The 27,277-nt window shown below is 38.5% G+C and overlaps 1 protein-coding gene across 2 annotated transcripts; it reads left to right on the top strand.

Annotated features, from left to right (window-relative positions):
- Positions 1–506: 506 nt before the first annotated feature.
- On the top strand, positions 507–26,853 carry LOC126921152 (collagen alpha-1(IV) chain). Of its 2 annotated transcripts, XM_050732421.1 has the most exons (27): positions 507–656; positions 2,233–2,275; positions 10,731–10,869; positions 11,404–11,547; positions 12,679–13,067; positions 13,535–13,669; positions 13,755–13,862; positions 14,011–14,232; positions 14,479–14,667; positions 14,958–15,074; positions 15,379–15,543; positions 15,762–16,064; positions 16,399–16,779; positions 17,021–17,227; positions 17,664–17,832; positions 17,931–18,061; positions 18,194–18,632; positions 18,960–19,309; positions 19,628–19,894; positions 19,968–20,139; positions 20,225–20,470; positions 20,580–20,942; positions 21,383–21,598; positions 22,026–22,397; positions 22,918–23,089; positions 24,655–24,769; positions 25,314–26,853. In XM_050732421.1, exons 1-27 carry the CDS (start codon positions 637–639, stop codon positions 25,563–25,565), a joined length of 5,826 nt encoding a protein of 1,941 aa, XP_050588378.1. In that variant the 5' UTR covers positions 507–636; the 3' UTR covers positions 25,566–26,853. The 2 variants fall into 2 exon arrangements, with proteins under 2 accessions (XP_050588378.1, XP_050588379.1); XM_050732422.1 differs by lacking the exons at positions 13,755–13,862; positions 14,011–14,232 and having other exon boundaries at positions 13,535–13,652; positions 14,540–14,667.
- Positions 26,854–27,277: the final 424 nt, after the last annotated feature.

Genomic DNA, 27,277 nt, shown 5'->3' with positions numbered 1-27,277 from the left:
CAATCCTCTCCTCCTCTTCCTTCTCCTCCTCTTTTGCCACCTCCTCTTCCTCCTTTTTCTCTTCTGCCGCTCCTCTTCCCTCCAACTTCTTCCTCTTTTTCTCTTCCTCTTCTTCTGCTTACTCTTCTACGCGCTCTTCTCCGCTTACTTCCCTCTCTAACCACACACACACGCTCTTCTCTTCCCTTCCTCCCTTCCTCTCTCTTTCGGCTTCTCCCTCTGTCCTTCCTTCTTGCGCCCTGCTGCTGGTGGTATCTTCTGGTCCCGTAGTTGGCAGAGGCAGGCTGGAGAGTTCGATTCTCTTGGCCGCGAGTTAGCGGACAGCACTGAGAGAGCGGGGGAGGCACAGACTCTGAACACAGTGTGAGAGCACACGAGCTCTCGCGGAATCGAGAGAAGCCTCTCTCCCGATCCTTTCGGCGGAGGAATTCTAGCTGGCGTGGCTCGGCGGCCGCCTCCACCTTCCTTCCCTCCACCCGAGTTCATTCAAAGCCCTCCCTGGATGGGACGGTCCACACACCACGTCTACTCGGTGCCGGGTTCCCCGCGATATTTTGTGACTGTCTGTCCGTGCGGTGCTTGTGCTAGCCTGTGCTCCTCGGCTCCCTAGACCCGTCGCGGAATAGGGAGGTCGAAATGACCCGGTTGGGATTGCGGTGAGTTGCGATTCATCTTACTATTCTCTTCTTTCCAAAATTCTTTCTTTTCTCCTTACTTTCCTTGCTTCTTTTCTTCTCCTCCTTCTTCGTCTTCGCCTTCTTCTTCCACTCCTTCTTCTTCTTCTTCTTCTTCCTCTTCTGCCATTTCCTTCTTTTTCGCCGTTCTTACTCGTTTTCCTTCGCGGTAATCTCGTTGGTTCGTCAACCTGTTGTTACGTCAATGATCTCTATATTGCACGAACACGTGCATTCGGTAACCGTGTTGCTCGTGTTGTGCTTTTCCACCAACGTGACACGGAAGCATCGTCCGAGATACATATCTCACCTCCGTGAACTCTGACGAACTACTGTTGTGCGTCGAATAACGTGCTCTTCTCCTCGTTCCACGAGACATCTTAGTTTTTGCAGTCACCCTGCCTAGACCTGCCTTTCGTACCTGTTCCCGTTCCACCGATCTTTCTTCGGTCGATCCTTTTATTCTTCTTTAATTGCTCCGTGCTTGTTCTCCCTCGGTGCACGCGCCACGAGTATTTCAACGATGCACGGAGGGGGCACTTTCATCCCCCCGTTACATACCGACGGATCGACGAGTGGATTTCAAGGACGAAACTCGCGCGTATTTCTGGTCAATTATCCTTTTGACGCAGAACCTACCACCGTCTCGCGCTTCGTATCGCGAAAGACGTCCGTCCATCCGATTGGTATTTTTGCGTTAATCGCGCGTAGATTAGTTTTCGATACGTTTCGCGCGAAGTGCTGTGAAATATTTCTTCGGACGCCTTTATTTATGTAGATAACGGATTTTTACGTTTAAAATATAATTGATATTTGCGGTGTCGCGGGAGACTAGTAAAATTCTTGATGATTCTACCGTGACCTATTTCTCTAATCTCTTCTTTCGATACGTACGTACCTATTTGTCTGTTTTTTTTAACCCGATACGCGAAGCGATAGAGATTTCTTGGAAAATTCCTCTTGTATTTTGCTTTCTATTTTATTTGTACGATTTAATTCACGTCGAAGATTTGCATTTTGATCGTCGATAACTGCAACGAAACCTCCTAATTTTACATTTTACACTTTCGTTCGTAGCTTCCTCCAGATCAAATAAATTCTCCACGTTCTCTTCAATATTTTCTAATATTTTCGGTGTTAAGGTATAAGAAAATAATTGATTTGTCCGTGTTTTATTACGTTTAAGTCTGCTTGCACGATAATTTACTAACGAACGATATCAGTAAATCGACGAGCGACGAGCTATAGGCTGCAACGTTCGTTCACAGAACTTTATTCGTTCGATTTTTAAACTTCGTGTCGTTACGCAACAAAATTTATCGACGCTTCTACGGTAGAACTTTTGGAAACCGAGGTTTCGTTCAAACAAACGATATAAATATTTGTAAAGTTACTTATATAGCAGTTTTCTTTTCTTTTTCACATTTATTAACAAACTGAACAGAAGAAATTTACTGTGAAATTTTCCAAATTGTCGAGAATCTATAATAACGCGAGTGAACCAACAAAATGATAATTTCCACTTTCGTAGAATAATTAGGAAAAATTGTCTTTTCAGATTCGTCGCATCCGCAGTGTTCCTGGCCGGGATAGTTGGTGGGGTACGTACAACCGTCATTTTAATTTCGATAATCTCTCGAATCGTGACTCATTCTCACTCTGTATATCGCTCGACGCCGACAAAACGAGAAGATGTCTGCGATCGGTTCGATTCATTCATCGATTACGCCTTTGCGTTGGTACATTCGAGCACGCAACGCACGTGCATGGAGCGTTGCATCGAACGACTAAAAAGTCAACCGCGAACCGAGAGGATCGCGTTTCGTGGCGCGTGCTCTCCGACCTTCTGTCTTTCCTCCTCTGTTCGCTTCATTGTGTGCACTGTGCACGTTCGAGAACCGATGGAGTTGCGAGGGCGAAAAAGCTCGATTCGAAGGTCGACGGATCTTTGGCTGGCGTAACACGCACGACTCGCGCCAGCACATTCATTGCCCACGCGATTAAATCATTCGGAGCATCGCGTCGCGTCGCATCGCATCGCGTCGTTGTGCTTTTACGTTCTTACGTTCCTCTACGGAAACGCTTGCCAGACTTTAGAATTTTTCTATCCATCCGTTGAACGAAATCGATGGAATTGTTTCGGAAATCATATGGGAATCCTCCGATGATTTGTTGGTTTTGTTAATTAAATTGCGCGTCTGCCGAGTCATGGCCACGGTTGTAATTAATAGAACCTGTAGTTGTTTAATAGTTAGAAGGCATCTTTTATCTTTAGATGACGCTAACGTAGGTTGGATGATATAATTGGAAGTGAGCTTGATCAGTTAGCCCAAGGTTACTCACTCAAGTTGTAGTTTCTAAGCAATTAGTACATACTTAATAGCTATCATATTTTGTTACTGTGTTATGATCGATAGTGATCAATTAATCCAAAGCCGATATAATACGTTGTTTATGTTAGACAATATTTATAAAACAGTAACATGAGACGATATCATATATTTATAGCGATAATACGTTGTTACCGATAGCATTAATAGAATCGTAGCAAATAATAGAAATTTGTGCAAAAGTAATTGCTCTACGAGTTGAATATACTACTTGAAAAAAGGAAATTCATTTCTCTTATAACGTAATTTCGATGAATCGCAGAAAAGGAGCATTCTGCAGTTCCATATAATAACGATGCCATGGCTAACGAACTGTTTCGAAAAGTCAATCTTCATCTGAATAGGATATCGGTACTTTCGATAAATTGCTACGCGAAACTGTTCACCGGTTTTACACAACTCGATTTCGAGCAACGATAACAAGAAATTGTTCTCCAATTGCACGTCATATTTCACCGAATCGTTCCAAGGAATGCTTTATGCCACTCTAGAAATTGTCTCTTCAGCACGCCATATCACCATTTCGACGAATTGCTCCAAAACGCCGTTCTTCCATCGATCCCTCGCAAAATCGATACAATTTCGATAAGCTACTTTTAAAAATATCAGCTTGGTCGAAAAATTCCCGTCGAAAAATATATCCATCGCTTCTTCCGATCAATTTTTCCCATGTATACAAATTTGTTATCTTTCCTGCTAACGAATTCTTCGAACAACTTTTACAGACTTCTAGAGTAATTAAATATTCATGCTTATATCTTACGAACAAGTTTTCTAAATATCACGATAAATAGTAACAAACCTATACTGCTATTTAGACATATAAATAGAGTTAAATTATTCATCTAAGAATAAAAATTTCCAGTTCGCTCTTTATCCGTGAGTTTCAACGTTGCGTCATCGAAACAGAGAAAATTGTTTTATCGTTTAACAAGTTTTGAATATTATTATTTCTTCTTTTATTCCTTTGGTATCCAAGGACAGAGACATTATCTCTATATTGTTTCGTTATAATTTGATAAAAGGTTACTGTAGAAATTCTTCAAATTTGTTAAATTATCCAGTACGTTGTTTTCGATAACGTTGCTATATACACGTAGAGATAGAAAATGCTCTGCAGCGTTCTTATTTCTCTTTTAGCAAAGTTATTTCCGAGCAGCGTGCATCGGGCACGCGGTCGATAACGCGAAGATCATGTCGCAGATGCGATAAGAACGTTTCAGCAGATTTGTCGTCGACCAACGACGGAAAGGTGTTAAATCCGAAATAGGGCAGCCGTCTGTTAGCGACCAGTTCGCCTACGAGACGCCGTAACCGCGCTTTGTGTAATTTTATTACGCCACGTACACGTGTACGGCGCGTACAAGCACATAAGCCAGCTTAGTCACTATTGAAAATAGTTTGGAATTGACCGCGGCTGGATTACCATCGTCTAAAGAACTCGATCGTCCTTTTTGGTTCTCCACGACCGCATGTTCGTTTTTGCAAGAGGTTATTGGGTTGGTAGATTGCGTTTTGGGGTTGAATCGAGTTTAACCTTTGCACCATCATTATGGTCGAATGCAGCCGTGTATGTAGATATCTACTATTCGCTACGCGATCCGATTTTAATCCGTGTATCGTTAAAATTCATCCTTTGTCGCGGTAATTTACGATGATAGTACACGTATACTATCGTAATAACGTAAAACAGAAGAATTTTCGAATTGTAGAAATTGCAATTTTGTCGAGAATGGTGAAATTAATTAGTTGTCCCGAAGTTCGGGCGCTCGATTGAGATCTGATTGTCAAAAATTTGATTATTATAGCTCGATAAAATATTTTGACGAAACCCTCTTGGGGGCAGTAAGCACTCTTTCAATTCTTTTCTTCGTCGAAGCTTGGGGACAGAACAAGAAAAAGAAAGAAATTGGATACAATAACAGTTCGTCGTTTCTACGTGTCGAAGTCTAATCCAAATTACGTAAGATAAAAAAAAAGCATTCCAAATCAAAATAACGAAATACGATATCGATTATAACAATAACTTTGCAACTCCTTGACGTAAAAGTCCTAATGTTGCTCGTTTTCAAGGTATTTTAGTTTTATTACGAAAAATCCTACTTTACGTTAAACGCAGGCTTGAACAGTAGTTCTGTTCTCGTCGTATTTTCTTTATTTTACCTGACATCATAGGATTAAGAAGTTTGCACAGCAAATTCGCCGGATGAGAAGCATGTTTATTTTGACTGTTTTACTCGTATATCGTTAGCAGCTGCATTCTACACTTTCATTCGCGGAATATTCGTGATTTACGATGACACGAATCGATTAGCCGATCAGCTCTCTTCGATGTTTCGGATGCACCAGCCGAGGTGTCTGCATACCGGCTGTAACGTTAAAACGTTCCATTCTTTCCATATCTTTTACAGTTGGCAAGCTGCTATTACGCGACGTTTAAATTTTAGCGTCTCGTGCATGCTCGGTGATGCGTGAAACGTGAAAAATTGTTTCGCGAGGCGGCAACCACTCGCGCCGTAGCGAAAGTGTTTAGTCAGAGGAACGGGTTTACGGAGCGGCGGGATTAATGATGATCGTCGTGAAGTCAATTGCACGTTAAAAACTCTTAAAGATAGCGTTATTCGCCGGATAAATCGCATCGAACGAAATTCTGAATGCGCTAATTAAGAGCATAAACGCCTGTGTAACTAGGCTTTGATCAACGTTGATAACGAGTCTTGTTGCACGTTTCGCGATAACAGTTTCACCGAATGAAGTAATTCAGTTCTCTTTGCTTGTAATTTATCACTCATAACCTGACCGCGATAGAATTTTTCATCAAACCTGTGATTTTACGTATAGTATATAGGACAAATGATTTTGAAAATGTATTGAAAAATATTCCGTATTAATTATTTTCAGCCTTGAATTTACAAGTGTTCTCGCATGATTGGCTCGTAAGGATCATAACGATACGAGTCAGTTCATCGCTATATTTCCTAAAATAGCGTGCTGCGTTTATCGTTGTAAGAATTCGTTCCATGAAAACGTATCATTGCAGAGGGTAAAGTCATGACTCAACTATGAAACTAATGGGATGGGAATCTTAATTCACGAAATCTTAATATTCACTGGCGTAGTTTTCAACTCGCCATACCGTGTATGTCGTCGACAAAGTAAATTACTTGGTTCCTTTCATCGTATTAACGTACACATATCACACTTGGCTCTTATGAATACGCGTCGTCCATCGAGATTACAAAGATCGCTGACCAACGAATTAGCGAGCCTCGTCCTACACCGTATTAATCTTGTTGAGATACATGTTGCTCCGTAACATCGTCACATTCTTGTTCTTTTCAATTTACGGATGATCGATGTGACGCCCGAACGGTTCCTACGAGTTTCATATCGAAGAAACGTTAAAAGTTATTAATGCGGATACCAGTCGACTGTTACTTTACAGTAGGTTCGAAAGAGTGCCTTGATTTTAATTGATTTTGACTTGAGCTCTGTTTGAGTTTAATGGAATTACTGAAAAGTAGGGCTGCCTGTTTATTGCAGCAGCCCCTGCGAATGAAAGGAGGAATACAGCAAGGTGAAGTTGACAAACAGCAATGACGGAGGATCGAAGGAAAAAAGGATCGTTCGGGATCCAAGCTGGAACGCGATGGCTGATTGGTTACGTAATCGCGGATTCACGAAGGCGGCTAAGAAACGCGATAAAAGGAACGATTCTCGAACCGTCACGAGAAGATAGTCCCGGTATCTAGAATAAGAAAATTGGGCTGGCTTCGTTGAACGAAATGGCCGTGTAGATTGAGTCGTTTTCGTGGATGCTCGAGGATAGAGATGCGTGTGACGTTGATGATAATTTGGTTGGAGGTTTGGTCGAAAGGAGGAAACGGAGATTCTACTTTTGGAAATATACCTTCGAATAAATTTCTCGATTTTTGGAACTTGGCGTATGAGATTTATAGGTAGGTGCATGCTTCTGGTCGTTGTCTGTCGTTGCAAGGAAAGAGAATTTGCGATGTTTGCGTAGATATAGATATTCTACTATAGATAGTATCAAGCTTGTGAATTTCATTTTGTGAATCGAGGAGAATGGAGATTATATTTGTTGATTATTATTTTTCCAATATTTTCGGACCGAGTATTACGAGGCTGGTAATTTGTCATTTTCTATAAAGTCAACGTACATACAAATTAATTACAAATATACGTATAATAGTAATTCAAAATGAAATATGTAATATCACGGCAAATCGAAACAAAGTGAATTTTGAAATTTGCTAGAATTATAATTTGCTAGAATTGTAACTTGTATTTGTCGATATATAATAATATATATTACAATATCATTAATTTTAAATGGTAGTAATAGCGAATATGGATTAACATGTATGATCTAAGCAATTAGTATTCAGTGATTGTATTTCGGAAAGGTTTTATGTTACTTTGTGCTCGTTAATTAAATGACAAAGTTGTTAGATGAAAAACTAGCTCGGAAATAACAATTTTTCCAACTTTTATACTTTTGATAGTATTATCATAATGTGGTCATAGTAATAAATAATCTCGCATACATCTTTTCTATTTTTTACCACGCATAAATTGTAGGTAAATGGAATAATTTAAAGCTAATGTAGCGCTAAGCGTTACGTAATATCTATGATTCATTGTTTGGAAATAAGTACATTATCGTATGATAATTATGTTTCGTATTCATAGCAGCTTCTTAATCTCAAATTGCAACTACGATCTCCATTGATCTGTCTACTATATCTGAAATTCTGACTTCGTCTAATCTTCTACAATATCAAACTCTATTCAACTAATCTTTTGATAATTATATAAATAAAAGATTAATCTAAAAGATCCTAATTAATCGGGACTTTAGAGTTGTATCGACAATTAAACGCGAGTGGGATCAAAATGTAATAAAAGTAGAAGAACATTACGTACTTAGACTGTTGGTTGAAAATTCAAGGAAAATTTAATTTATCTTATAAAATCGTAAGAATTAACAGAAATTGTACAAATGATTTAACTCGCGACGTATCAAAAAAACAGCAATTTTTTACTTTTCTATCAAAAGTTCGACATATCCGTAGCAAGATCTTATATTCTTGCATCACAGAATTGAGAAGACATAATCCTGTACATATTTTCAGCAGTGATGTCAGTAAATCAGTTTCGCGTGTAACTCGTGACGAGGTCGTTGCGAATTATCGTATTATCAGCGTCCAGATGTCTGTATCGCTTCGTATTATTAGAATTCAGGACGAAGATTCGACAAATTATGCGAATCTGTTACGACATATGGTCCGCTACAAATTTCTGTAAAAATAAGCGATTTTTAATCAATAAATATGTTTAGCAAAGATCGCAAAAATATTACAATACGTACATAAACATTTTCTATGGTTTCTCTCGCGAGAGAACCCTCTAAATTCGTAACTCGTCGAATTCGCTAAGTAGACAAATACTTGTGTAAACGGTGATAAAATTGTTCGCCTTTAGAATTTTCGAGACTTTTGCCGCTTCTCTTCTCGTAGTTTCCCAAGATGTACGGCATCGACGTGACACGATTATCTTCTGTTTCGATAAAGCCCGTACTATTTCATTCAGCTTTTTCGAAGGAAATGTTCGAGGGAAACGCGCGGCAGAGAGGCTGGCCAGAAAGGGAACCAAAGAGGAACAGCGTGCGGCGCGTCACTTCAAAACGATAACGGGCGAAGCGTTATCTGCCGCGCTTCCTGTCAGCGCGTACCATCCCGAAACTTAAAAAGGATAAAACGTGAAAACGAGGGCAAGACAATGACTTTCTGCGAACGCGATGACGCATCGACCGAATCGAGCTAATTTGTATAATATGGTCGCCGTACGCGGACAGGGCTAGATCAGGGATCGAGGTATAGAAATTGGTCCGCGTGAGTTGAAAGATATCTCTTGGAAAAAGATGTCGCTCTATTATATGCACGTACGATGCACTGTCGTTCGTGAGTCGTTAAACATTTTGGTAGATTCGTAGTTACGCTATACCGCTCGTGTTAATGTTCATCTTGTGAGTGTTTGCATAGTGTATTTGAGATGTTACGTGATTTTTCGGATGTCGGAAGATATTTTAGAGAATATGTGGAAGGCTTAAGTATCGATCCTGATGCTTTGGATTTATGGAGTTTACTTTTTGGTTGAAATTTACACATCGTTATTTAATATCGCCGTAAAATGTAGATCATGAAAATTCGAATTAAAAATTAATGAAAAATAAAATGTGCTCTGTCATACAAGAAGCGTAGCTGATAACTTATCGACAGTTGATGCAACCTCAGAAGTACCTATTAAATATTAAGATGTAAGAAGATCCTCTTGAAAACGTTTTTAGTCTTCATATCTAGGCATTTGATACATACGCTTAGCTATGCTTTCTTGTTCTAGCGCGAAACGTAACTTTTCTCTTAATCGTCAAGTCGTATTATATCAAACATTTTTTATTTGTATGTTCCTTTTTCCTTCGTAATTTACAGAATTAAAGTTCGTGACAAATTTTTATTTCAAGTACTATCCCGTACGTCGTTTTAATTCATTTGTGCCGAATCTAATCGTTTTCTATACACGGCACGCATGTATATACACATTTATCGTTCTGGATCAATTATTAAATTTAAGTCGAATATAGCCAATACATATTACGTTATTAATTTATTTATTTCACTTTTAGTTGGCAAAGCGAAAAAGTTATTTGTATTTTCTAAGAATAACAGTCACACTATTCTTTTCGGAAAGGTCAGTACATAGGCAAATATTTATCGAACAAAGCTTAGTGTGTTATGATCAGTTTGTTCTATATGTGTAATTGCAATACGATAACAATCGTAATTATGTTAGAATATTCTATCAAACTCCTTTGACTTTTTCCGTAAGCAACTATACATATTCGAAAATTGTATTTTTCATCGAATTAGATCGATTTAGCGTCTACGAACGATTGGTCATACTCCGTCGGTAAAGTAGTTTATAGATCCTTCAGTCAATAGCCTCAGATCTGCATGATCTACAGCTCAATCGATATTTACGTTTATCGCGCATCTTCGTATCGATTACTGAGATCTGATTGATTCTGATTGATTCTAATCGGTTGCTTGATCTACTGACAAGTAGACAATTGATTTCATATCGAAAAAACTTCAAGTTATACAAAGTTTCAGAAGATACGTGAATTCACAATTTATTTGATAAGTTATTCGAAACATTTCAATCTCATTTTTACCGTTCAACTTGGAAAATCATAGTTTTCTGAAAGTTCCAGTACCGTCTTTATAACAAAAACGCGCAATCAATAAATATTGCGTAAAAAATTAATTTAAATTTAATTGTTCTAAACTACGAAATAAACGATATGTATAGCTGACGTGCTTGATTGCAAAGAAATTATATTTTAGACGATTATATTCTACGATGAAAATCGATGAAAATTGTATAGTATTATTACATATATCGTAGAAATAACAAGATAGGATTTTTCGTGAACGTACTGCGGTAGCGAACGTGTTAAAAGATTACTATAACTGCAATAGAAAATAAAAAATGAATGCTCTCTTGCGATTAAACAATGTTACTTCCTTTCGAACAAGTCGTCAAATAAAATCTCTGTTCTATTTTATATCTTTCTCTTTTTCAGCAATATAACCACACATCATGGCCGTACAATCCTCCGCCTGTTGTTCCACTTGGACGAGGTGATATTGGAAAACCAAATAGTACTGACGACGATTATAATATTTCACCACGATGGAGAGCTTTTGTTACGAACAACGAAGGTAACGACGGGGTTTATCTCTTCTTGATTTTCTCTGCATAGAACAAAAATTTCGCTCCACCTCTTGCCGATAAGTATAATTGGATAATATTTTCAATTCTATGCATGGATATCTAGATAACTCCTTTTTATATCCTTTTTATACACTGACGAAATGGAAGATTATCTTTAGAAAAAATTTATTGCAAACGCGAATAAATACCTCGGTTGAAACTTTAAAATAGTATTTCTCGTTTCCGAAAATCATTGCACTGCTTCTTTCTTCTCCGGATAAATCGTTTAGTTGATTTTCTTTTTCGTATTTTTATGTAGCCTTTCCTTTAACTTTTATTAAACCGATTATCTGGTTTATTAATCCTGTTTATTAATTTTTGCTTCTCCTTTATCATTTTCTACTTTCTTAATTGAAGATTATTAATTTGTGCTGTTTAAATACTTTGAGTATATTCTACTCTTGAAACTTGTCATTTTGAATAATATTATAATAATTTGACATAACATATACGGTAAGTTGATCTTGCATTCTACTGTATAGATTCTGAGGAAGATAGGCGGTACTTAAATAATCAAGGCCAAGGCTATCAAGGTCAGAATTACGATGATCGGTACAACAGATACCCTGATGGCGATGAATATAATCAGAGAACTGATGATTCCGGCGGATATCAAACTAATTATGGTAATAAATTTAAACGATCGTTGACACAACTTTATACCTCTGAAAAACCCGTGGCACATCAAACAATTATTTCTTTTAAGTCATAATGTAAATATTAAAATTAAAAAATCAGTAAAAATGCACTTATCACGATTTTCCTCTTAATCCTCTTCATATTATTCATCGTGATTTACATACATATGTAAATAACATAAAGGTAAAGTCGTGTAATAATTTAAAGCACGTTGAAATAATTTATCGAAACGATCGTGTTAAAAATTTAAACGAGTAGCAAGAATATGTCCTGTATTAATCGTACTATTTGTTAACAATTTTCCAAGAAACAGCGCTCACCTTCTTCCCTTCGAAACGATCCCGTCGCAATATCTCCAGATTTGCGAATTCAACTTCGGCCCGCTAATTAACAGGATCGTACATTTATCTTTTGTCTTTACAGCGTTGTGTAATAGTTTCCTATTAATCGATAGTGCCAGCGGTTATTGCGCGCGCGCACGAGTTTATGGTGTTCCATAAAATTTAATAGGCTAATAGGAAATTGAATTTTGAAAAGGCATAAAACTGATGTCGCTCGAGCTTCGAACGAATTATTTCGATAAAAGAACAAAACTTTAACAGACGAGAAATTTGTCGAATTTCACAAAATAAAGCTGCGACGAGTAACGTGCATTTTATTTCGAAACATTTTCTTCGCCCCTCATTTATGATTCTGCAATTGCACGGCTTTATAATTTTCCAAGCTCGCGCGTTTTGGGTGAAAAATTATTTTGAATTACGATTTCAGCTAAAGTTACTTCTTTATGTTAACGTCAACGAAATTTATATTTTTCGGTTCATTTGCGCGTTTGTTAATAGTCGTTTACAATCCTTTTCTCATTTCACGTCTCTTTCCTCGTATCGTCATATTTATCTAGGGATTTCATTCTATGAAATAACATTTCTGCCTACATTTGAAAAATATAAATTTGCATATACCTTCCCTGTAACGATTATAGTTTATTTTTAAGATGATACTTGTTGTGATGGCGTTAAACACGAAAACCAGCGTCCCAATTCATACGATTTCATTCCCATCTTTCCATCTCATAGATCGTCTATCCGATTCGTTTAACGCGAGTAATCTTCTCCTCTCAGGAGGCTTTGATCAAGAATCTTACAACCAAGGTCAAGATCAGACCCCGTTGGATCCTTACAATCAAGAAGCTGGCGATCCTTACGGAAGATCTGGAGGTTACGAAGACCCTTACGGAAGAGGAGAGGCCGGTGGAGAACAAAGGTCCAGAGATTCTTCTGGCGATGGCTACGATAGAAATTATGGATCCAGAGACGATTATGGACGCGGAGATCCTTATGGACAACGCGGATACTCTTCAGGGCAACGTGGTGGATATGGCGCGGCCGGAGACTCGGAAAATTATCCGAGCAGTTACACGGTTGTGCCAGTTCCAGGATACAAGCCACAACGAAACTGTACCGGGTCGGCCTGCTGCGTGCCAAAATGTTTCGCGGAGAAAGGTTCCAGAGTAAGTGTTCGTCGAGGGGAATTTTGTATGCAAAATTTATTTTTGTTTCTTTTTTTTACGGTAATCACGAAAATGTAAACTTGTAAGACATAATTGGATATTATAGTTCAAGACAATACGAGAGAAGCACACGAGGCGTCGATGTCGAATGTTAATTTCGATGGAAATATTGGAGTTACGAATGGAAAAGAATTAGCTATAAAATCAGTGTTACTGTTGTATTATTTTGTTTCCTACTAAATTACGATGGTTGGGTTTTTAATTCAGAGGTGAAAGTAATTTGATGTAAATTTCCTTTCAGTGTGAGTTATAGGACAACATATGAGTAATTGCAAAAACACGCATTATGATATATACATGTATATAACAGATATCTGCGACAGAATGTTAGAACAAATTAAATGAATATAATTTTTGTATTATATTAGATTTGTGAATTTTTAATTCATTTTGACTTACGTGTACAGGGACCGCCAGGTCTAATGGGGCCACAGGGACCCAAAGGTCAAAAAGGATTTCCTGGAACAGAAGGTCTTTTGGGACCAAAGGGAGAAAAAGGTGATCCTGGTCCTCAAGGACTACGGGGTCCCAAAGGTGACAGAGTACGTACTGTTTTACTATTAACGTTCGCTTTTGTTTATAATAATAATATACAATAATTTTAATTTTAACAATAATTTTTTCCAGGGTAAAATGGGTATACCTGGATTCTCGGGTATAAGTGGTGTTCCTGGAGTACAAGGCCCGCCCGGAGCTCCTGGTCTACCTGGTCGTGATGGTTGCAATGGAACAGACGTACGCATGCTGCAAATTATTTTTATTAGTAATACTTATTACGAGAATACGGATGTTTGTGCATTTATGAGAAATTCTGAAACGAAAGATGAGAATATGCGGTAGTATAAAATGAAAATGTGAAAATTTTTTGACGATTATCTTTCAGGGTGAACCTGGTCCTGCTGGTCGTCCTGGAGATACAGGTCCTCGTGGTTATCCAGGTCCTCGAGGGCCCAAGGGAGACAAAGGTCAATCAGGGTTCGCTGGTAGGTTCCCTGTAGGTCAAAAGGGAGAACCGGGTATAGACGGCGTCAGAGGACCTCCAGGACAACCAGGATTACAAGGAGAGCGTGGTTTTCCTGGACCTAAGGGTGATCGTGGTCCTTATGTAAGTTACTGTTCGTAAATACTTTCTTGACTCACTGTACACTTAACCGTGTTAAAAGCGAAGTTCGTTTTAATATCGTTCGTTTGCAATAATACCATTATGCCGTTATTGTTTGTAATCATTGAAAATAATAATTTCTCTACTCTTTATCTATTGATAAACAAGACACTTATATTGGTGAAGAGTTAATCTATAAACGATAATACTAGGATATCGTGATTTTAAATATTCAACTATCGTAATCAGGGTCCGCCTGGTCTACAAGGACCAAGAGGAGAAAAGGGAAACATGGGTCTTGCGTTTGAAGGTCCGAAAGGTGACAAAGGTCAGAAGGGAGAGCAAGGACCTCCTGGATCGCCTGCAGTCGGCGGCTTTCTACATCCGGGAGAAGAAATAGCAGGTCCACAGGGAGATCGTGGTGAAAAAGGAGACACGGTATTCTTTTTAAATACTTAACATTTACAAAATTAACATAAACAAAGAGTACATAGATTTTATCACTAATGTTTTAAATTTTTAGGTTCTAGTTTTTAAAAAAATTCAAATATATGTATGAGCAATTTAGTGTATAAAAATTTGTATTTGTATACATTATTTATATAGTCAAAGAGTATCTAAATGAAGTATCATGGGATATAAAATGCAACAAGCAAATATAACGAGCAATTGTACAATTATATACGATCTGTTCCTTTATATCTATTTTATTTCATTTGCAATGATAGGGTGAAAGAGGGTCGGACGGTCAAAAAGGAGAACAGGGACCAATTGGTGATCATGGTATTCCTGGCACTGCAGGTATGAAAGGAGAAAAAGGTCTTCCAGGCGCACCAGGTATTCGTGTAAGTATATTTATTCGTTTCATTTAAACTTGTTGTTCTCCTTGGATCTATATGATCTAAAATGATTATTATATTTCAATAGACGTTTTTAAAGTCTACATAGTTTTTCAATATTTGGTTATGGTATTCAATATAATCTCATTACCTTTTGTGTATTTAACGCTCTTTTTAAACAAAGTATTGCAAAAAGAAAAGTATTTGGAAAGATATAGGACGTGAATAAGAAGCGAGGAGAACAGCAATGTTAATGGTAAAGTAAAAATGCAGGATGATGTAAATTAATTTGTACATTTACTATATTCAGGGTCGGGATGGTTTCTCTGGACCTCCAGGTCCACCTGGACGCAAAGGTGATCGGGGTTACGACGGATTAGACGGCCTTCCAGGTCGTCCTGGACAGAAAGGAGAACCAGGTCGAGATGGATCTATGGGTGTTCCAGGCTTACGAGGACCACCTGGTCCACCTGGAGTAAGTATTACCAACATTAATCTTCGTAAGAAACGAATAGATTAAATGACCTCTTTTTGCAACATAAATATATTTTTAGAATTGAAGTACAATATAACTTTTCATCTGAATTGATAGAATGACAAGAATGATAGTATAATGATAACAGAATAATTATTTTTGAGATATTAAATCCTACTTGTTCAAATAAAAACTTTGCCTGTGATTACTAATTGCAGGGTGGGAAAGGTACGCCAGGGCCTCCAGGACCAAAAGGGCCTCAAGGTTTTCCAGGACCCACTGGACCTCGCGGTGCCGATGGATATCCCGGAGATCCAGGACCAAGAGGTCCTATTGGGCCACCAGGAGGACCTGGTTTAGCAGGTATTCCTGGTCCAGAGGGTTTGCCAGGAGAAAAGGGAGCAAAAGGAGAACCTGGGATCACAGGATTCCCTGGACCAACAGGTCCCCGTGGATTTGATGGTCCGCCAGGTTTAGCAGGTTCACGAGGGTTGCCAGGAGAGAAAGGCGCGTCGATTATGGTGGGTATTTATTCAGAAATCAATACGAATCGATACTCGAATATTTAATAGGTCGATCCAATACAAGAATTCTTTTTTTACTGGATGTTTTATATTTTTATATTTGTTTAAATGTGTTTTTATTCAGAATGAAGTTTGTCCAAGTCCTAACACTAGAGTTACCGGCCTTTAACACGTATCTAAATAAGTTTTACATGGTTAATTAAATATGTAATTGGAAAAACAATAAATCCGATGCCAGTTATTTCGACTGGTTTGATAGTTCCAATTCGTTTGATAATTAATATTAATTTTAATACTTAATAATATTTCGAAAATTACCAAACGTGTATAGGGTCCCAAAGGAATGGACGGAGCTCCCGGTAGAGATGGCGAGAAAGGACAAAAAGGAGAACGCGGTTACGCAGGACCGCGTGGAGTTCCTGGCGACGTGGATGGTATTCCAGGAGCGCCCGGAGAACCTGGTTTACCAGGAGAGCCGGGAACACCAGGGAAAAACGGCATTCCAGGATTTCCAGGTTCACCTGGTGAGAAGGGAGAGATAGGAGGGCGATGTATAGACTGTCTGCCGGGATTACCAGGAATCAAAGGTGATCGTGGTTTCGATGGACAACCTGGACTTCCTGGACCACGAGGCCCGGCTGGAGAACGAGGATTCCCCGGAGAACCTGGCAGCGACGGATTACCTGGACCAATTGGGCCACCAGGGCCTCCGGTATTTTCAGCACATTATTTTACATTTTGTATTTCAAGGAAATATTTTGAAAAGACTCGCACAGATTTATCAGGTTATTTAAATTCAAGTCGTTTGAGTTAAAATAACGTAGCTTCGAGAGAGTATCCAATGGGATGTAGATAAGTTTACCAGCACGTACCGGAAATTTATAATTAAGTAGAATTAAAATTTTAATATGTAATAGAAAATCGTTACTATATCGTGTATTTCCGATTACTAGGGAAAAGATGGTATTCCTGGTGCAGCAGGTCCACAAGGAGAACCTGGTATTCCAGCAGTGGTTACGGAAAACATGCTTAAAGTAGAAAAGGGTGATAAAGGTGTGAGAGGTCCGGTAGGAAGAGATGGTCCACCTGGTCTTCCTGGTCCGCCTGGAGAAAAAGGTCCGATGGGATTTGAAGGTTTCCCAGGACCCAAGGGTATTGCTGTAAGTTGTTGCGATCTCAATCTTTATCATTCTGTCAATTTCTTCCGTTCAAATTTCGAAATAATTATGTAATTCTATAATTCTTAATTGGTTTTTGATGCGTTTAATCGAAAAGTATGTTTAAAATATCAAATACGTGTACTATTACGTAGAAATACTATAAAATCTGTTTAGAACAGCTGATAACTTTTATCGTAAATAATTTTTTGTATGTTTCCAAATAGTTTTCTGTTTTTCCTGAAAAATTTGTTTAACTTATGTGACTTTTGAAATACACGTATGATATATTTTTTTTTATTAACAAAGTTCCGCGTTTTGGAATCATCATCGAATCTATCGAATTTATACAAATATTTTTATAACCCGCAAATAGTGATCGGGGCAGCAAATGCGTTAAATAATTTTTCAAAACTTTTCATCATGTTATTGTTTCTAGGGAGATCGTGGATTCCCTGGTCAAGATGGTATTCCTGGAAGACCATGTGCTCCTGGTCGAAAAGGAGAACCTGGTGTTAGTGTGAAAGGAGAACATGGAGAACCAGGCCGAAGAGGTGAAACAGGTGCAAAGGGTGAACCTGGTCCATTAGGAGATAAAGGAGAACCTGGTAGATATGCTTTATACTTCTTGGAATTCGTGTATCATTTCAGGCTTTAAACCGTTTCAGTGCTCAATAAGTAATTTGATTACTTTTATTTTAAATAGGTCTGTGTCCAATTCCGGATGAATTAATTAAAGGCATTAAAGGCGACAGAGGTGCTCCTGGTGAAAAGGGAGAGCCTGGTCCTCCCGGAAGGGATGGGTTAAGTGGTGACAAAGGTTTACAAGGTATTTCGGTAAGTACAAATTGTACTTCGTATTTGATACAATTATTTGTTATTTATTTTCATTACAATTTTGATTAGCTTTACAAATTTAGAATTATATACTCATGTATTCGTAACATAATAATAAACTATTGTGACCAGGGTCCACCTGGACCACCGGGATCAATTGGTGCACCTGGGCCAGTTGGACCAAGAGGATTACCAGGACCTCGTGGTGACAAGGGTAACATAGGACCAATGGGTTTCCCTGGGGAACCTGGTCGTGAAGGACCCAGAGGGTTCCCAGGCGCCGCAGGGTTGAAAGGAGCAAAGGGTGAAGTTGGTATCTCGGTCAAGGGTAGCCCTGGATTGCCAGGACCACCAGGAGAAAAGGGAGAGAAAGGTCTTCCAGGACCACCAGGAAAAGAAGGTCCTGATGGTCTGCCGGGTCTGCCAGGATTTTCCGGAGAGAAGGGTGATGCAGGTATTCCAGGCATAGGCGGTTTGCCTGGTGCGCCAGGAGAAAAGGGAGATACTGGTCCGATGGGACCTCCAGGCCCGCCTGGTGTTGCTGGAATTCCTGGTATAGACGGAAATAAAGGTATGCAATTCCTAAATTCTACAGTTTATACAGTGGTTATGTAAAGTATTTGCGCATGCCCTTACGTTTTAATGAAACGTTTTCTTTATCAAGTTCCACAATTTCGTTTTCGTGGCATCAAATTTTTGTAGTGATAAGAAAGCACTTCTAGATAATACAAAATTTAAAATACTTGGAACTAATTAAGTCGTATGTAAATGTTATAGCAAATACAATGGTGCATAAATAACTTTTGTAGCCACTGTAAGTGTCTCTCGTGAATCATTCACTTCATATTTCAAAGTAATATGATAATTGTAATATAAACGTAATTGTTTTGTGTATCAGGTGAACCGGGATTGCCGGGCGAGGCTGGCAAACCAGGACTCCCAGGATTCCCAGGTATCAAAGGTGATCGTGGCGAACCGGGTATCGATGGATCGAAAGGTTACCCAGGAAGACGTGGTCTACCTGGTTTACAAGGTAGACCTGGTATAGAAGGTGCACCTGGTTTGAAAGGAGAACGAGGTGAAAAAGGCGCTGCTGGTTTCCCTGGATTACGTGGAATGGAAGGAAAACCTGGCCGCCCTGGATTAACTGGACCAAAAGGAGATATAGGTCATCCTGGTCCACCTGGTCTTCCTGGAACTATTGGGTACCAAGGACCTAAAGGTGATCAAGGTTTACCAGGATTGCCAGTAAGTTTTTTTACATTCGTAAATGCTGATTTAAGCTAATTGTTCGATATTTATAATATCTTCAATTGAAAAAGCTGAAAAGGAATATTATATATATTTATTAACTGGTATTTATTACTTAATATGATAATAGGTAATAAGCTTTTATACTTTTGAGTTATAAAACTTGTATCTTTCTTTCTCTTTCAATGAATACAATTAAAGATATTTTAATTGTATTTAATTACACCTTATCACAGCAAATTTGTATTATGCTCAATTGGGATTTAACGAAGATAGTGGGAATTGCAAATTTATTGTAACCATTAATCTCGTTAGGGACGCAAAGGAGAACCAGGTCTAGTTTCTGAGAAAGGACAGAAAGGTGAACCAGGAATGCCAGGTATCCGTGGTCCTGTTGGTCTTCCTGGTAGAGATGGTATTGACGGAGACAAAGGAGAACGTGGATTGTCATGTAATTGTGTAGACGGATTGCCAGGTCTTAAGGGAGAACCTGGTCTGCCAGGTCGCGATGGTTTACCAGGACCTATAGGGCTAAAAGGTGACGCTGGAGTAAGAGGTTTCCATGGTTCTCAAGGAGATATAGTACGTTTTATTCTTTACAATGAATGAAAATCCATAGCAAGGAGTTTAATTTAAAATATCTTTAAATTACCAGGGACCAATGGGTCCACCAGGCGAACCCGGAACACCTGGAATCGACGGATTACCAGGTGAGCCGGGTGACATCGGTCCACCGGGTCCACCTGGTTTCCCTGGTTTGGATGGTGATGTGGGAGCTCCAGGACATCCTGGCCTCAACGGTGGCAAAGGAGACCGTGGTTTGCCAGGTAAGAGGTTGAAACTCTTTTCAATTTTCTAAGATAGTGTACAAACTAGTTTTGTAGAAACTAATGGATTTAATTATTTCACAAGGTCTTGTTGGGGAACCTGGTATCCGTGGTATGCCTGGAGAAAAAGGTGACCGGGGACAACCTGGACCAACAGTTGCGATCAAGGGTGAGAAAGGTGAACCAGGTATGCCAGGATTACGAGGTATAGCTGGAGAGAAAGGGGATCGTGGTGAGGTAGGTCTAGCTGGTTATGATGGTGAAAAAGGAGATAGGGGCACATCAGGTCCAGTTGGAAACCCAGGTCCACCTGGTCTCCCTGGACCTAAAGGTACTCTCAATTTCTAATTTATTATCGTACATTTTCTATCGTTAACGCAATTCAATTGTGTCTGCAAAAGATCAAGCTTTGATCGACTATGTGAAATGTGTTATTTTAGGTGAAGAAGGTCCACGTGGACCTACGGGAATTGCTGGATTAACTATCAAGGGTGAGAAGGGTCTACCAGGTCTGCCAGGAAAGCACGGACGAGAAGGAGTACCAGGACGACCAGGAGAGAAGGGAGAACGAGGATTACCTGGTTTACCAGGACATAAAGGAGATCAGGGACCTTATGGCCCTATCGGGCCACAGGGCGAGAAAGGTGATATGGGACTTATGGGTGCTCCTGGTTTACCAGGCCAAGATGGAGCTCCAGGTCATAGAGGACTCCCGGGTCAAGTAGGTCCAAAAGGTGAAAAAGGTGTAAATTGTATACCAGAACCAGGTCTGCCGGGACAAAAGGGAGAACAAGGATACCCAGGTAAATGGACAGGGATTAATAAATTATTAAATCATCCAATAGATTCCTGCTGTTTATTTTCTGTTATTTAAAACCTCCCTTTGTCAGTACCATTTCCATCTTTTTTCTTTTTCTTTTTAAACAAACAATAGATTTAGGATAACTCGCAACTTTTAACATCCTGAATCGATAAACTTCTTGTTTCATTTACCCGATCACGAATTTTGTCTTTGTTTGGAGGTAAAGTGCTGAACATGATTAATCTCTAAGATCAAAATTTTCTTTCTTAACGCAATCGGAAAACTAGTTCGTGCAAATACAAGACGATAATGAAAATTGTTTATTATCCAATTTGGTAAATTACGAGGCAACTACTAAACTTAATTCAAATAATTTCATCTTATTCTATTTGGAATACGTTTGGTAATTTTGTAAACACGTTCATTTTACTAAATTTACAGGAGTTCCCGGAATTGATGGACTCCCCGGTGAAAAAGGTGACAGAGGTTGGCCTGGTCTAGAGGGTGCACCGGGTCTGGATGGAGCGAAAGGTGAAAAAGGATTCCCAGGTCCAATGGGAAAAATGGGTGCTATTGGGTTTGTTGGTCAGAAGGGTGACAGGGGTCTCGACTGCCTCGAACCACCGATGGGACCAAAAGGAGACCGTGGTTACCCTGGTACGGTCAATTACGTCAAAATATCGAAAATTCAAGTTTTATAGATATCGTGACAAGTAATAACTTGACTATACTAAATTCAATGAATGAGACGAATACACTTGAATATTCCGGCTAAGATCCAAAATTTTTAGCGTGCATGTTTCTTCTTAACTCCATTTAGTATCAAGCTATGGACGATATTTATATATATTCGAACATTTTACTATTTGGCAAAAGTTCGTAATAAAAACTGCTGCGGACTTTTCGAACAGTTCAATGTGTAAATCATTTACTTGTATTTATAAATTGTAATTAATTTATAAATCGTATCTGCATTGGTAAATCATTTATAATTGTACTAATTTGACTTATATTTATGTCGTTACTTATCAATTTAGTTATTGTTCATATTTTATATTTGAATTTTTATTTTTTTTTATTGCAGGACCGACTGGCCCGCCAGGCCCGCCAGGAGAGAAAGGAGCTCCAGGTCAACCAGGATTCCCAGGATTGCATGGAACGAAAGGTGCACTAGGACTTCAAGGGCCACCAGGTCCAGTTGGATTACCAGGATTGCAAGGACCTGTTGGTGCTCCTGGTTTGCCAGGTCTTCAAGGACCCGTGGGTCATCCGGGTGAACCAGGAGAACCAGGACTACCATGCGAAGCTGCGCCTGACTACCTTACTGGTATCTTGCTGGTAAAACACAGTCAGACTGACAGAGTGCCTATTTGTGATGCTGGACATATCCAACTCTGGGAAGGATACAGTATGTTATCTACGGATGGCAATGAAAGATCGCACTCACAAGATTTAGGCAAGTACCACGGATGAAAATTAAATTACCCAAAGTATTTGTTGTTCGATTTTTCCTTAACTTAAATAATATCTCCGTAATTAGATCATAATAGGTGAAATGTTCATTTCAAAATATTATATTTTTTAACCAAATGATATCAAGCAATATGTCATTTGCCTGTAATATGATATCTGTGTTATACGAAACTTTTTAAAATATTCTTCTCACGAGACACGAGTATATCGTCAACGTAAAACATTTATTAAATATGTATATAATTAGTTCTAAAGATGATACCATTAAATGGTATTGACTTATTGATATAATGATAATTGACTGCCAAAATACTTTCGTGAGCCAATGTACATGTATATATGCGCCGAGTACGCTAGATAGAGAAATAATTACGAAGTCGATTGCAAGCGTATCGATACGTATTATCTATGTGATATCTACGTCCTTGCATGTGCCTTCAGTTTGTTCTCTTCTCCCCTTCGTCTATTCTGATTCATCTGTCTAATAAATGATCACGAAACAGGTCACGCCGGCTCGTGCGTACGAAAGTTCTCGACGATGCCGTTCCTCTTCTGCGACACCGGCAACGTTTGTAACTATGCAAGTCGTAGCGATCGTTCTTACTGGTTGTCGACCACTAAAGCAATTCCCATGATGCCTATTGAGGGGACAGCGATAGAGGAATACATCTCCAGGTACGTTGATCGTTTCCATGAAACAAAATCGCCGGAGCACATCGAATGCCTAGCTACGTTTCCTTCGAATAAGATGTTTCTTGTAGCGTGGATCTATGTCGCGGAACGAACGTCCGTTCCACATCGATCAACCGTTAAACACGATTATGTTGCCACCCTACCATGTGCCATGTGCCATGTACCTTGTAGAGAGTTCGAATATTTTAGAGTAATCGTATAATGGGAATTCGGATACTGCTGTATTTAAAAAGATAGAGTGTAGTATACTATTCGAGAAAAAAAATCTGTATGTTATAAAAAAGACTTTTGTGATCCGAGATTCAAGATGCTTCTGAGATGATCTGAGGTTCTACGAGATGCATACAACCTCGAACGTGGCATCGTCAGTCGATGTTGCTAAGTAGCATTTTAATTTACAACCTCGCTGTATCTCTCTAAACAACTTACAAACCTCCAAAGATATAAGTAATTTTTTCGCGATTTGTTCAGCCGAACGGAGATCGATTGACTTGTCACGATGACTAGAAGGAAATCGTATAGATCTCGTTCAATTTGCTCCCATTTACCATGGGAAACTCGACTGAACTCTATTTGCATCTCGTATTCGACACGATGCATTGGAAACGAGACGTTGATCTCGTTGACGCGTTACTTGTATGAACGCTGCTTGGTTTTACGCTGTGGCATTTTTATCGTCTCTTCTTCTCTTTTTCTATTTTGCAATAGATCAAGTTGAGATGATTGATATTGATATAGATGGATACCTGGTAACTTTCAAAGGATTTACTATTAGGCAGTAGCACTGTTTCTAGAATTAGTTATTTAAAAAATATCGTAGATTCATTTGTTTTAAGTACGGCGAAAAGTAAAACAGACCTGCGAAATAATTTTAATGATACCTTTCTAAATTGATTCTAGATGTTAAACGTTGAATCTCGCTTCGATAATCATGCTTCTCGGATATAATTTATGTAACAAACACGCACATTGAAAGTTTACGCGAGTATCCGGGTATTATAATAATTTGTTGTTCCAATTTACAATTTTATACAGACTGTTCCGATGCGTAATTTACAACTTGCCGTTATGAAAAATCGTTGATACAAATATTCGAAACATTTAACATATTTAATAATATAGATTGCAAGAAGAATTAAAGCATACGCTATTCTTTGAACGAAGGAATAATTATTTACATTGTTTCATTCGTCATTGTGCCAAACTATGTAAAATGAAATTTTATTCTGCGTGGAAATCAGTTGCAATTTCAATGCAAGCGTCACGACATTTCAGTTTATATAAAGTTAGAAACATTTCCATGAGAGTAAATAGAAACGGGTATGCAAAATGAAATTGTTAATTTAATATACATTTGTTAATAATTCAACTTCCAGAAGCAGTTGTTACGAACAGATGCTAAATAATACATATAAATTTGATATATCGCATCGACTGACAAAAATGTTACTCGAAATCAAATTAATCGTTCGTTCAAGTCGAAACTATCGAACATGGTAAAATGGTATTATGAGTATTAACAAATGAAATTTCGTTTCGTTCTACAGATGCGTGGTTTGCGAGGTTCCAGCGAATGTGATAGCCGTACACAGCCAGTCATTGAATATTCCAGATTGTCCACACGGATGGACCGGGCTTTGGATCGGATACAGTTTTGTCATGGTACGAACATTTCTTTTCATTTCTGTACTCAAACGCGTAAATTTGATTACATAGAAAGTTTTTATAAAAATTCAAATGAACAATCGAAAAGTAAAAATAAATTACTACGTTTACCCGATTAATTACATTCGTTCGTAAAAGTTACCGTATCAGGCACCTTAACACTTAGTTCGTCAGATTCAGAAAGTCACCACGCGATGCTTATCGCATTTTTCCCCTGTAATCTTTATTTATTTTAAGCATTTCTATCTGTCTCTTTACATGCACGTTCGCGTGTTAAATTTTGGCTCTCAAAGTTATTTGGTAAACATCGTACTTAACACGACGTATTTTCTACACGCCTCGACGAGTACCTCGTTCACACTCTTAAACACGCGTCTCCAACCTTTTACCTTTTCGTCGAACTTTTTACGTCGAAACGCTCACAGGCCTCCTCGATTCTAAGCTTCCCCCCGTTTTCCAATTCAAACTTTTCTCGTTTTACGTCGATAGAAATCCCGAATATCGGAAAACGGGGATTCGACTAATTTTCACGTGCTTTCAGCATACGGGTGCCGGTGCCCAGGGTGGAGGACAATCCTTGTCCAGTTCCGGATCCTGTCTGGAAGATTTCCGTACAACGCCATTTATCGAATGTAACGAAGAACACTGCCATTATTACTCGAACGAGATCAGCTTTTGGATGACGACGATAGAGGACAGGCTTCAGTTCCAAAGGCCTGAGAAACAGACCTTGAAGGCAGGCAACCTCAGGTCCCGAATAAGTCGCTGCCAAGTGTGTATAAAGAACACGTAAATCCATGTAAACCCGCGTGTTTATGCTCTCTTTCCTTTATTTCCCGCGTTTCTTCCTTCTTTCATCTTTCCTTTTTGTTTACTTTTTCCTTCTTTTTCTTTATTCCTTCCGTTAAAACGACGCCAATTATCTTTATCGCTAACTATAAAGAAGGTTATACATAAGACGGAATTAGGTCTGGAAGGAAAAGGACCGAATAAAAATTTGCGGAAGACGAAAGAAACTGACAGAGATTTTTGCTCCTTGTCGTGCTCTCTTTTTGACCTCTGCCGCAAGTGTCTCGTCCTCGTTATTTTTAATCTGTCTCCTTTCCCTTTCGTTTTTCTTTTTCTTCCTTTTTCTCCGTATCCCTCTTCTTCCCATACACAGACTCTCGAAAGTATTATATATCTGGACGCTTGTAGACACCTTTTTAATAGATATACTATATATATATTATAGGGAACGTTTTGAAATTTCACTAGTACCATAATCGGACTCAACTATCGCGATTATATCGATAAAGTTTAAAGATCGGAAAAAATACATAGAGATTACACGATATCTGGTACAAGTATATATTTTGCAAAGATTATCGCACCATCTTCGGCATTTATTATTTGTTTAAGCTATTCATACTCTGTATTAATTTGTTTACTAAATATATATTTGCGGCAAATATCCCGCAACATGTATGTAGATTTTCCGATTGTTTACAAATTTTATCAATACGATCATGACAATAGTATCTGATTGCAGTGATAATGAAATTTCAAAATGTTTCATATAACATGGACGTTGTATTTCATACAATACGGACGTAAAAGTTTTCTCCGGTAAATGTTCAAATACTTTCGTGGACCAGTGTATTTATCTTTCTTGTCATGTTCCTATTGCTTTCCTCGTTGATCCTTTCTTTGGTCAAAAATCTCGTTTTACACTTGTTTTTACTGCCGCCTTTGAATTTCCCGCGAAATGCTTTCCTTCCCATCACGAAATCGTATATGCCGTAAGTTTTATTTCTATAACTATTCAAACAAGTGCCTAGCGTACTATTTTCTAGCATGTAAAATAATATATATATATAAAAGTTTATTATAAATATTATATGTATATTTATATCTCGTAAATCTTGTATGAAAAGTAAGTTCATCGTACTACTACGGACACTGCCCATATCCAATATGGCATATTTTACATATTGTATATTAATATAAATGAACTTAGCCTGGTAATCGTGTGAAGCCAAATATTTAAGTGAATAGGTATTTTGCTACTGTAGCTAATAAAATTCTATTTTCAAACTTCATTCGTTTTACCTTTATAACTGATTCTTCTTCCTCCGACTTACCCTCTCATTTATACCGAAGATCGACAAATGTTAATCTTCTCGTTCATACGATTGTTCGCTACGAGCAATCTTCAATTTTTAGCTGCTAGAATTTGAAAAACACTGACAAAAAAAGACACATATACAAATACGAAAATAATTTATTTTACTCAAAAAATTATTTTATGAACATGTCCTTTTGTATAAAACCATTCCTTTAACGAAATTGTTTATATTTCTGTTTCGTCGAACAGTCGCGGAGAGACGCGATCGCGAGAAAGCGCGTCAACGGGAATCGTAAATTCCCGTTACGATTTGGACATCGACGCCACGAACCGATCGATCCGCTATTTCGATTAGGATATTAGAGGTAGTTTAATTAGCATAACAGTTGATTAACAGT

This window comes from Bombus affinis, chromosome 10 (genome assembly GCF_024516045.1).
Source record: "Bombus affinis isolate iyBomAffi1 chromosome 10, iyBomAffi1.2, whole genome shotgun sequence".
In the NCBI taxonomy this organism is placed as follows: Eukaryota; Metazoa; Arthropoda; class Insecta; order Hymenoptera; family Apidae; genus Bombus; species Bombus affinis.
The sequence above is the reverse complement of the archived record's forward strand: the minus strand, read 5'-3'. Positions and strand labels throughout refer to the sequence as shown.

Excerpts from the sequence above, each read along its gene's own strand:
- LOC126921152 (XM_050732421.1), top strand. The coding sequence starts at position 637 with ATGACCCGGTTGGGATTGCG. Across the intron at positions 657-2,232 it reads ATGACCCGGTTGGGATTGCG|ATTCGTCGCATCCGCAGTGT; the intron begins GTGAGTTGCGAT and ends TTGTCTTTTCAG. Across the intron at positions 13,068-13,534 it reads TCGCGGAGAAAGGTTCCAGA|GGACCGCCAGGTCTAATGGG; the intron begins GTAAGTGTTCGT and ends TTACGTGTACAG.